At 37.6% G+C, this 12740-nt stretch overlaps 1 protein-coding gene across 1 annotated transcript; it reads right to left on the bottom strand.

Annotated features, from left to right (window-relative positions):
- Positions 1-1095: 1095 nt before the first annotated feature.
- On the bottom strand, positions 1096-12108 carry LOC116727202 (uncharacterized). The gene is made up of 13 exons (XM_032574461.1): positions 12065-12108; positions 11681-11834; positions 10895-10990; positions 10109-10204; positions 9323-9418; positions 8536-8631; positions 7750-7845; positions 6965-7060; positions 6057-6146; positions 3789-5958; positions 3583-3636; positions 2451-2567; positions 1096-1566 (listed from the first exon to the last, which is right to left on the bottom strand). Exons 1-13 carry the CDS (start codon positions 12106-12108, stop codon positions 1352-1354), a joined length of 3420 nt encoding a protein of 1139 aa, XP_032430352.1. The 3' UTR covers positions 1096-1351.
- Between the last annotated feature and the right edge of the window lie 632 nt (positions 12109-12740).

Genomic DNA, 12740 nt, shown 5'->3' with positions numbered 1-12740 from the left:
TCTGCAACTTCAGACTTTCAGTTAAAGTCAGATGGCTGTCATCCGCAGGATACTGAGATGTTATGAAGTTGTTGGTATATCGGAGATGGACAAGATGCTGATTACAGAGAGCTTGTGGACCGCTTTGTGTGATGGTGTGGGAACAATTATCTCGTCTTAAATGAGAACAAAAGAGATTATTGTTGATTTCAGGAGACACAGTGTCAAATGTCAAGCCTATTTCCATCATGAGAGAAGAAGTGGAGGAGTAAAAACAAAAAAAAATGTGTTCACCAGGACAACAGACTGGACTGGAGATGCAATAGTGAAGCTGTCTACCAGAAGGGACAGAGCAGACTGACTTCTTAAGAACTTTCCATGTTTGTAGCAACATACTGCAGATCTCCTAGAGTTGCTTTTGAACCATAATAAATGAAACATTGACCAACATTTTGACATAAAATAACAGCACTTGACAAAATGTAAAATATTTACTGGTTTTCTCAATTGTTGACTGTGTTTCATGACTTCTTATAATATAAAGCACATTGAACTGCTTTGTTGCTGAAAGGTGGTATACAAATAAACTTGATTGATTAATTTTCTCTACCAGTCTGTTGAGAGTGTCATCTCTTCTGCTATCATCTATTGTCTAAGTAGCATCAGAGTCAGGGACCTGAAGAGGCTTAACAACTTGTTAAAGAAGGCTGATTGTGTTCTGGGGACTACTGTTGAAATCCTCTGGAGATGATTGTTCAAAGAAAGATTCTTTGAAGGTTTTGTTCTTCCTGCTCCCTTTCACTTATGTAGATGAATTATTACCAGACAATGTTTTTGTACATTGGTGATGTAATGAGTTTTGTTGAGCGAATAAACCCCATTGACTGACTGATTGTAATACAAACATTACAGACACCCCGATCATCCTCTTTCATATGTTTGAACTCTAAGCCTTCGTCAGATCCATTAGAATACTGAATAATATAGAAAATCCTCCCTGCCCACAGCCATAAGCATCTACAACTCCGATATTTACTTTTCATGCATCTGTAAATGGATGATGGGTATTTTTTATTTTGCTTCTATGTACTGAATGATTGACTAAGGCGTAAAAAGTATGCTGAAGAATGAACATTTATTGCTTAACCAAGCTCTTGACAGGATGGTTTGTTTTCCTGTAAATGTTTGACAAACCAACAATTGAACTTAAAAAGTACAAATTGAAATTATGGTCAGTAAAAAAAAGGTATTGCAACAAAGCCAAAACTAAAAGATATACTATTATCTCTATATTAAAAAAAAAAAGACAACAGCAAACTGAAATGTCTATGACATGGCTGAGTAACTAAAAGCAGCATGAAATTAAATGTTTTTAAACTTTGTTTTTAAGAGCTGTTATACGATTTTTAACGTAAAACTTTACCGCCAGCCAATTTCTGTGTCTAAGTGCATCAGGTTCCTGTTTTAAACACTTATCGCAGTCTGCTTTCCCTGGAACTCGACAGGTGTTGATGAATGCCATCAAGTGCTTTTCGACTGCAAGGACCTCCCTTTTATTCCAAGTCCTCCTCTTGCATGGTTGGCGACCTTTAAAACCAAAATTAATAACACATGTAAAACAAATACAGCCCTGAAGTACTGCAAGCACTTAAAGATGATGAAATAAAATTATCAAACCAATATACTTAAAGGGTTTTTTAAATTGTAAAATACACTCATGCCTGATTAGACCCCTTCTGCCATATACAGTTAAATACAGCACCTAAACCAATTATTAATACCTGTACCTTGCTCATCATGAAAAGCTATTTTTCTCAATTATGCCAAAAAGATACATTTGGAAACATCTAAAGTAATTCTTACATTTGACAGTGCTAAATCTGGAATTACATATAGAATAATCTTCATGAAAAAAAAATATTTTGAGATGCACAATAGAGAACCTTCTTGCAGTTTACCTATTAATTTATACAAAAACTACACATTTGCTACCACAATATCTTCTTGAGCCTACAGTAAGAAATACATCTATATAAACTAAATGAATAATTAACAACTATTTGCACAAAACGAACACAATCTCTAAAAGAAATACCATGTTGAAATAAAAAATCTACAGATCTTTCATCTGTTCTTCAAACACGTTTGTTTGTAGAACCTGATTAAATCGATGTTAATTTGAAAAACATTGCAAGAAAATAGCAATGTTTTCTTGCCATTTTCAATCATCATCTAGATGTACATAATCATCTTGATGATGATTGTGTACATCTTCAAGATGTACACAAGACCTTGTGATCTTGTGTAGATCAAGATCACAAGGTCTTTGTGATCTAGAAATACATAAGAAAAATAAATGTACAAAGAATGAACTAAAAAGTCATAAAATAATGTTTTTTTCATTTAAGAAAAACAATGCCTTTTGTATGGCATTCTACTGGGAAGGGAGAGACAGATGGTGGGATACTTACCTTTACCCTTCTTGGGTGACTTGCTTGTAAAAGCTTGCGAAGGTGTTCTAGGGTCAGTTTGAGCATTTCTCTTGTCCATATCTGGCATCTGTCCCCCAGTGGATGCAACTTGATCCTCTGAAATCGAAAGTTAAAAAAAAAGTGTCTGATGTATTTATTTATTTACTTAAACTTATTTAGACTAGGGATGTGAGATATGGCATAAAATTCATATCACAATATATATTTTGATGGGTGGTGGTAATGATATATCAGGATATGTTTATGTAGAAGACTTACAATAGAAATGAAAAAAATCCCATTAATTGAATGGAATATACATATCTGTTTAACACTCATTTTTGTGGATGATATTTGTATGTAATGTTTTGTAACTGTTATGTTGCTGCCTGTCATGGCCAGAGCTTCCTTAAAAAAAACTAATTTTAATGGAGATCCGGCAATGATAAGCAGCAGCATAATCTCAATGTTGACTACCTGGTTAAATCAATGTTAAATAAATAAATGAAAAGTGTATCTATATAGAAACAGAAAAACTTTGATGTAATGGATGTCTGCGTCAAATCCTGTTTTTTTTCTGCCCAGTATTGTGACTGGAACTTGTAGTCACCTGCATTGCTGGTATTCAAGCACGTTTCATTTAAAAATCACTTGCATTTCCTCTCACGCACTTTGCAGATTACATTTTTCTGCTCCGGGTTTTATTGTTTAACCCTCCCTCTGTCTTAAGAGATGGGGTCATTTAAATCCAACAAGATTTTTACTCTGTGCATGGTGTTGTGCTAAGAGGTAAGAAACGGGGTACATTCGCCCTGATCCCCTGTGTGATTTATCCCCCATTTGTCTGCTGTCTGACCGCAACATCTGCGCTCTCCTCCTGAGCACTGCCAGTGGCTCAATCCGAACCAGGTCCAGATAATCAACCTTTTTGCACCTGCCTTTTTAACAAGCTCTTCCTTTTTGTGGTCTCAGCTACGCTGCTTCCCACTTGCTTTGTTTTCATGCGGGACGGTTACGTCATCAACAAGGCTTACTGCGGTTAGCCAGTAGATTTCTACTGTAGGGCAAATTTCTATCGTTTCTACGGTATACTGTATATATCGTGCGTTCCTAATTAAGATCCAACACTTACCCTTGGCATCAGCCTCAAACTCTGCCTCTTCCTCACTGTCCAACTTCACACTTTCTGCAATGGGTATAACAGAGGTGAATAAAGTTATTATTTTAAAAAGAAAAAAAGCACCACAAATGGATCAGCAGTTTGTCACATGTGGCAATACCAAAAGTAAAAATAATATATAAAAAAATTTACATAGAAAACAAAACAACAATCAGTACCTTCAGGGTCAATGGCTATGTCATCAAGGCCCTTGCCTTTAAACTCTGCAAGACGCCCTTGCTCTAGGGCCATGAGGACTTTGCTGATTTTAGCTAGCTGAAGGGTACCTTCCGGGAGCCTATAGAACTGGCGATGAACTCTTATATCGTGGCCAAGGAAATTAGCTAGCTGATCTAACTCTGTATTACTGAGATTTAAGATCTGAGAAAGAGTTGCCGTTTGCTTCCTCAGTTTTGTTGACGTGAGTGTATCTGGTCTTTTGGCTCCGCAGGTGCTGGCAAAGTAGCGAAGGCAGTCAGAACCACGATAAGAGCTCATGGCTAATGGTCTTGCAAATAAGTGTACGTTTTCTGTAGGGACCCCACATTCTTGCCGCTTGCTAATGAGCATATCCAACGACTGCTGCATTTCTGGAGTCAATAGGACTGGTACCTTTCGGCCTCTTTTTCCTCTGATTTCTATTCTTCTGAAATGTTCACACAGTTTTTTTTCAAGGTCAGATAAAGCCTCTTTTAGATCATCCTGATCACTACTGGGATTTGGGGACAGATACGCCAAAAGGGGCATTTTTGATACTTCTCCAGATCGCCGCCTGTTGAACAGAATCACCTGAGTAAGGGTGATTTTACACAGACTTGCCCAGGCCTGTGGAGATGCTTCTGTAGACAGTTCATTGCATAAACGTTGTTGTTGTTCACTGAGATACGAATGAAGAGTCTGCACATCTTTAGTGAAGGGAAGCAACTGTGGAGCATTCCATTTTGATTCCTGCAGTGTCCTCAGCGATGCAGATGAGACAAACTCATTCCATCTTGAGTCATAGACTTTTTGGAATGCATGAGCATCTTTGGCTGCTCTGGAATTCCCCTGTACATTTGCACGACTTTCAACAAGCTCTGATATCTTTTTCAAGCTATATCCAATCTTCAAAGCAAGACTTGGGCATTTGTAAGTGCTTGTTTCAACAACAAAACCAGCAAGGTCTTTCACCGATTCTACAACCAACATGAAATTTGCAGGCTTTACATGCTCCTCAATTGTCTTCATGGGGGTTGTTTTCTTTGAATTAATCAACAATCTTCCCAGTTCTCTCATCTTTTGGCGAATATACTCATGTCTTGAAGCATCAAATCCAAGTCTGTTGTAAAGATGCTGCCCATATTCTATGATGAGTTCATCAGACTTTACAGCAGTGTAAACTTCATCTTGATTCATGGCGTTTAACAATTTCCAGAACTCTGTCTTTACTCCTGGGGGAGGGGATACAGTAAAGGCACAAAGAGACTGGACACGTGTTTTGCCTGGTTTCTTGACAGCGTTTGGTTTAAACTTGCAGATGGTCATGTGCCTCCAGAGAACTTTTTTTGCAAACAATCCTTGACAATAGGTACAGTGAAGATAGTTTTGTGGTTCAGATGTTGTGCTTGGTTGCTTACGTGGGACGAGTGTTCCAGTACCACTATTTAGTACCTCAACATTGTGGGCAAAGTTCCCCCTATTTCTCAAATGTTCCAAATGTAACTTTCTCTGGCTGGAGCCTTTAGGAAAAGCTGTGGCTTTGGCAACTTCGGGTTTGTCATGATGAACATGCTCCAAATGCCTCGCAATTTTTATGAATCCCTGTTTACAGTACAAACAGTACTGTCTTTTGTTGTAAATGCGTGACCCACTCTTACTTTTCTCAACAGCAGGTATGAGAGGAGGAGCGTTAGGGAATCCATCCTGTGCAACTGAAGAGTAAGGGCCATTGTCTTCTGCAACAGGTGCTGATGTAGCAGAAATACCTTCTTCACTTGAACTTCCACTATGATCAGTTGATCGAGCCATATCTATGGATTTAGTGTGACAGCTTGAAGAGCTGAAATGTCGCCTTTTGTATTTTGTTTGTTCTTCACGCTTTTTTGTAGGTGAACGTCCTCTCTGAAATCCTCGCTTGGTAGAATTGTTATTAATGTTTTGCTCCATTACAGGGGGACATGCAGCTGTGAAATCTTCAATATTCCTAAAACGTCTGAGAAGAAGAATTTTCTGATCATCAGTCTCTATAATTTCACTTGTGTCAGTGTCTTCACTGTATTCTTCACTACTTTTAGGGACATATTCTTCTTCACTCTCATTTGATGAAGGGTCAAACAGGTCATCGGACTCAAAATAATCAAGTTTCTTCATCTAAAATAAAAATATGTAGAAAGAAATAATAAAAATCACATGATCACAATGTGAACTTAAAAAAAAAAAGATAATTACTAGAAATTAGTGCAACTTACTTGAATACTTTTGGTCCTTCTTAACTTAGGGATGAGCAAGTGATCCTCATCCAAAAAGCTGGAATCAGCTGAAGACCTAGAAAGGTGTTGCTAGAATAAAAAAGAAAGACAATGATTTAAAAAAAAAAAAAGAAAAATAGTTAATTTTGAAGATTATACCATACAGATTAATAAAATCTGAAAATCCAGTTGCTCAGAAAATCTTAATGTTGTGAAAAGTTAAATATGCAAAAACCATAATGTTATTCTCAAATCATTAGATTAATTCCAAACACCAGCAAAGGTTTCATGATGTTCAGAATGGTCTCACACTCTGGGTCAGTAGGGGCAATACTACTGACTGGACAGATATACAGAAGACGGTAATTGAAACCCTCTCTGGTTTCCACAAGGAGGGTAAACCACAAAAGGTCAATGTTAAAGAAGCTGGTTGTTTACAATAAATAACAAAGAATCCTTAATGGAAAGAAAAAGTGAGGAAGGTGATAGTAGACCAAAAAACAGAACACTGCAATCTTGAGGTTAATGTCAAGTAGAATCTATCCAAGAACCAGGACAAACTTCACAAGAAGTCAGTCCTGATGTTATTATAAATTGGAGCTCACTTTCAGGTCTGAAATGAGGGAACTAAAATATGTAAAGATTTTAAAATGTAATTTATTTTTAAAAAAACCCAAAAAACCATAAGCAAAAGGCCAGCCAACATTTGGTCAAATAGACCGACCACCAAAATAACATAAAAAACATTGACTAGTCAAAAGAAATGTTGAATGACAGCTGTAAGGATCTACTACAAAGCTTGTTCTGCATCAGTTAGGCAGAGATCCTTCATCAAGACAACCTTTTAAGTTCACAGAGCATTTGAGTAGGAATAGATGCAAAATGAAAAGAAGTTCAGAAATAAATACCTTTTTCTTGGAGGTCTTGGACTTAGGTGGAGCTTGATCAGATGAGCCAGCATGCTCAACCTCGACACCCTCAGTCACATTTGGTTCTTTGTCAACCTTAGGAAAAGAAAAAAATTGTCTATTAATACTGTAAGAAGACTGGCCAACATTTGGGCTAATTCATTGACCACCTAAACAACAACAAAACACAAACCATTGACTAATCAAAAGAAATGCAGCTCATAATTAGCACGGTACATTGTCAATGAATCACAGATGTAATGTTTGACTAAGAAACTGATTCTGGTTCAGTTTGGCAGTGGTCCTTACTCAAAAAATCTCAAATTTCTGTCTCATTTTACCAGTACAAATGTTTTTATCAAGAAGACGTCACAGATTTGGCCTGTAAACATGTTTGCATCGTATTCCCTGATTTGAAACATACATGGCTGCTTAAGCCAGGTGTGAGCAATGCTACTGAGGGAAGACAAGATCTATAGTTACACAAAAAGAGATACAATTTTGACCAAAAGAAACCTCAAACGGGGTCCTCACTTGTACTGTATACCAGAAAAATGTGTATGTCGCCAAACAGCAATTCGCTTCAGCTGCTAGAGACCCCACAACGACATCAGACCAGACTAGTGTGTGTTACCAGGACTGCTGAATAAAACCTTTTAACTAAACAGTTTATAGAGCATTTGATGAAAATATTACATTTCCTTCAATGTAACTGTACTGACAAATCTCTGAGACATCTAGAGAAGGACTTGATGTCCAATGAAAAGAAGTTCAGAAATAAATACCTTTTTCTTGGAGGACTTGGACTTAGGTGGAGCTTGATCAGATGAGCCAGCATGCTCAACCTCGACACCCTCAGTCACATTTGGTTCTTTGTCAACCTTAGGAAAAGAAAAAAATTGTCTATTAATACTGTAAGAAGACTGGCCAACATTTGGGCTAATTCATTGACCACCTAAACAACAACAAAACACAAACCATTGACAAATCAAAAGAAATGCAGCTCACAATTAGCACGGTACATTGTCAATGAATCACAGATGTAATGTTTGACTAAGAAACTGATTCTGGTTCAGTTTGGCAGTGGTCCTTACTCAAAAAATCTCAAATTTCTGTCTCATTTTACCAGTACAAATGTTTTTTATCAAGAAGACGTCACAGATTTGGCCTGTAAACATGTTTGCATCGTATTCCCTGATTTGAAACATACATGGCTGCTTAAGCCAGGTGTGAGCAATGCTACTGAGGGAAGACAAGATCTATAGTTACACAAAAAGAGATACAATTTTGACCAAAAGAAATCTCAAACGGGGTCCTCACTTGTACTGTATACCAGAAAAATGTGTATGTCGCCAAACAGCAATTCGCTTCAGCTGCTAGAGACCCCACAACGACATCAGACCAGACTAGTGTGTGTTACCAGGACTGCTGAATAAAACCTTTTAACTAAACAGTTTATAGAGCATTTGATGAAAATATTACATTTCCTTCAATGTAACTGTACTGACAAATCTCTGAGACATCTAGAGAAGGACTTGATGTCCAATGAAAAGAAGTTCAGAAATAAATACCTTTTTCTTGGAGGTCTTGGACTTAGGTGGAGCTTGATCAGATGAGCCAGCATGCTCAACCTCGACACCCTCAGTCACATTTGGTTCTTTGTCAACCTTAGGAAAAGAAAAAAATTGTCTATTAATACTGTAAGAAGACTGGCCAACATTTGGGCTAATTCATTGGCCACCTAAACAACAACAAAACACAAACCATTGACTAATCAAAAGAAATGCAGCTCACAATTAGCACGGTACATTGTCAATGAATCACAGATGTAATGTTTGACTAAGAAACTGATTCTGGTTCAGTTTGGCAGTGGTCCTTACTCAAAAAATCTCAAATTTCTGTCTCATTTTACCAGTACAAATGTTTTTTTATCAAGAAGACGTCACAGATTTGGCCTGTAAACATGTTTGCATCGTATTCCCTGATTTGAAACATACATGGCTGCTTAAGCCAGGTGTGAGCAATGCTACTGAGGGAAGACAAGATCTATAGTTACACAAAAAGAGATACAATTTTGACCAAAAGAAACCTCAAACGGGGTCCTCACTTGTACTGTATACCAGAAAAATGTGTATGTCGCCAAACAGCAATTCGCTTCAGCTGCTAGAGACCCCACAACGACATCAGACCAGACTAGTGTGTGTTACCAGGACTGCTGAATAAAACCTTTTAACTAAACAGTTTATAGAGCATTTGATGAAAATATTACATTTCCTTCAATGTAACTGTACTGACAAATCTCTGAGACATCTAGAGAAGGACTTGATGTCCAATGAAAAGAAGTTCAGAAATAAATACCTTTTTCTTGGAGGACTTGGACTTAGGTGGAGCTTGATCAGATGAGCCAGCATGCTCAACCTCGACACCCTCAGTCACATTTGGTTCTTTGTCAACCTTAGGAAAAGAAAAAAATTGTCTATTAATACTGTAAGAAGACTGGCCAACATTTGGGCTAATTCATTGACCACCTAAACAACAACAAAACACAAACCATTGACAAATCAAAAGAAATGCAGCTCACAATTAGCACGGTACATTGTCAATGAATCACAGATGTAATGTTTGACTAAGAAACTGATTCTGGTTCAGTTTGGCAGTGGTCCTTACTCAAAAAATCTCAAATTTCTGTCTCATTTTACCAGTACAAATGTTTTTTATCAAGAAGACGTCACAGATTTGGCCTGTAAACATGTTTGCATCGTATTCCCTGATTTGAAACATACATGGCTGCTTAAGCCAGGTGTGAGCAATGCTACTGAGGGAAGACAAGATCTATAGTTACACAAAAAGAGATACAATTTTGACCAAAAGAAATCTCAAACGGGGTCCTCACTTGTACTGTATACCAGAAAAATGTGTATGTCGCCAAACAGCAATTCGCTTCAGCTGCTAGAGACCCCACAACGACATCAGACCAGACTAGTGTGTGTTACCAGGACTGCTGAATAAAACCTTTTAACTAAACAGTTTATAGAGCATTTGATGAAAATATTACATTTCCTTCAATGTAACTGTACTGACAAATCTCTGAGACATCTAGAGAAGGACTTGATGTCCAATGAAAAGAAGTTCAGAAATAAATACCTTTTTCTTGGAGGTCTTGGACTTAGGTGGAGCTTGATCAGATGAGCCAGCATGCTCAACCTCGACACCCTCAGTCACATTTGGTTCTTTGTCAACCTTAGGAAAAGAAAAAAATTGTCTATTAATACTGTAAGAAGACTGGCCAACATTTGGGCTAATTCATTGGCCACCTAAACAACAACAAAACACAAACCATTGACTAATCAAAAGAAATGCAGCTCACAATTAGCACGGTACATTGTCAATGAATCACAGATGTAATGTTTGACTAAGAAACTGATTCTGGTTCAGTTTGGCAGTGGTCCTTACTCAAAAAATCTCAAATTTCTGTCTCATTTTACCAGTACAAATGTTTTTTATCAAGAAGACGTCACAGATTTGGCCTGTAAACATGTTTGCATCGTATTCCCTGATTTGAAACATACATGGCTGCTTAAGCCAGGTGTGAGCAATGCTACTGAGGGAAGACAAGATCTATAGTTACACAAAAAGAGATACAATTTTGACCAAAAGAAACCTCAAACGGGGTCCTCACTTGTACTGTATACCAGAAAAATGTGTATGTCGCCAAACAGCAATTCGCTTCAGCTGCTAGAGACCCCACAACGACATCAGACCAGACTAGTGTGTGTTACCAGGACTGCTGAATAAAACCTTTTAACTAAACAGTTTATAAAGCAGTTGATGAAAATATTACATTTCCTTCAATGTAACTGTACTGACAAATCTCTGAGACATCTAGAGAAGGACTTGATGTCCAATGAAAAGAAGTTCAGAAATAAATACCTTTTTCTTGGAGGTCTTGGACTTAGGTGGAGCTTGATCAGATGAGCCAGCATGCTCAACCTCGACACCCTCAGTCACATTTGGTTCTTTGTCAACCTTAGGAAAAGAAAAAAATTGTCTATTAATACTGTAAGAAGACTGGCCAACATTTGGGCTAATTCATTGACCACCTAAACAACAACAAAACACAAACCATTGACTAATCAAAAGAAATGCAGCTCACAATTAGCACGGTACATTGTCAATGAATCACAGATGTAATGTTTGACTAAGAAACTGATTCTGGTTCAGTTTGGCAGTGGTCCTTACTCAAAAAATCTCAAATTTCTGTCTCATTTTACCAGTACAAATGTTTTTTATCAAGAAGACGTCACAGATTTGACCTGTAAACATGTTTGCATCGTATTCCCTGATTTGAAACATACATGGCTGCTTAAGCCAGGTGTGAGCAATGCTACTGAGGGAAGACAAGATCTATAGTTACACAAAAAGAGATACAATTTTGACCAAAAGAAACCTCAAACGGGGTCCTCACTTGTACTGTATACCAGAAAAGTGTGTATGTCGCCAAACAGCAATTCGCTTCAGCTGCTAGAGACCCCACAACGACATCAGACCAGACTAGTGTGTGTTACCAGGACTGCTGAATAAAACCTTTTAACTAAACAGTTTATAAAGCAGTTGATGAAAATATTACATTTCCTTCAATGTAACTGTACTGACAAATCTCTGAGACATCTAGAGAAGGACTTGATGTCCAATGAAAAGAAGTTCAGAAATAAATACCTTTTTCTTGGAGGACTTGGACTTAGGTGGAGCTTGATCAGATGAGCCAGCATGCTCAACCTCGACACCCTCAGTCACATTTGGTTCTTTGTCAACCTTAGGAAAAGAAAAAAATTGTCTATTAATACTGTAAGAAGACTGGCCAACATTTGGGCTAATTCATTGGCCACCTAAACAACAACAAAACACAAACCATTGACTAATCAAAAGAAATGCAGCTCACAATTAGCACGGTACATTGTCAATGAATCACAGATGTAATGTTTGACTAAGAAACTGATTCTGGTTCAGTTTGGCAGTGGTCCTTACTCAAAAAATCTCAAATTTCTGTCTCATTTTACCAGTACAAATGTTTTTTTATCAAGAAGACGTCACAGATTTGACCTGTAAACATGTTTGCATCGTATTCCCTGATTTGAAACATACATGGCTGCTTAAGCCAGGTGTGAGCAATGCTACTGAGGGAAGACAAGATCTATAGTTACACAAAAAGAGATACAATTTTGACCAAAAGAAACCTCAAACGGGGTCCTCACTTGTACTGTATACCAGAAAAGTGTGTATGTCGCCAAACAGCAATTCGCTTCAGCTGCTAGAGACCCCACAACGACATCAGACCAGACTAGTGTGTGTTACCAGGACTGCTGAATAAAACCTTTTAACTAAACAGTTTATAAAGCAGTTGATGAAAATATTACATTTCCTTCAATGTAACTGTACTGACAAATCTCTGAGACATCTAGAGAAGGACTTGATGTCCAATGAAAAGAAGTTCAGAAATAAATACCTTTTTCTTGGAGGACTTGGACTTAGGTGGAGCTTGATCAGATGAGCCAGCATGCTCAACCTCGACACCCTCAGTCACATTTGGTTCTTTGTCAACCTTAGGAAAAGAAAAAAATTGTCTATTAATACTGTAAGAAGACTGGCCAACATTTGGGCTAATTCATTGACCACCTAAACAACAACAAAACACAAACCATTGACTAATCAAAAGAAATGCAGCTCACAATTAGCACGGTACATTGTCAATGAATCACAGATGTAATGTTTGACTAAG

This window comes from Xiphophorus hellerii, chromosome 10 (genome assembly GCF_003331165.1).
Source record: "Xiphophorus hellerii strain 12219 chromosome 10, Xiphophorus_hellerii-4.1, whole genome shotgun sequence".
NCBI classification, from domain to species: domain Eukaryota; kingdom Metazoa; phylum Chordata; class Actinopteri; order Cyprinodontiformes; family Poeciliidae; genus Xiphophorus; species Xiphophorus hellerii.
Note: the sequence above shows the minus strand (reverse complement) of the source record. Positions and strands in the feature narration are given on the sequence as shown.

Bases quoted from the DNA above. Each gene is read 5' to 3' on its own strand.
- LOC116727202 (XM_032574461.1), bottom strand. From the start codon at position 12,108: ATGTATGTTTCAAATCAGGGAATACGATGCAAACATGTTTACAG. The intron at 10,205-10,894 runs GTATTTATTTCT...TCTTTTCCTAAG, and splicing joins CCAAGACCTCCAAGAAAAAG to GTTGACAAAGAACCAAATGT. The intron at 7,846-8,535 runs GTATTTATTTCT...TCTTTTCCTAAG, and splicing joins CCAAGACCTCCAAGAAAAAG to GTTGACAAAGAACCAAATGT.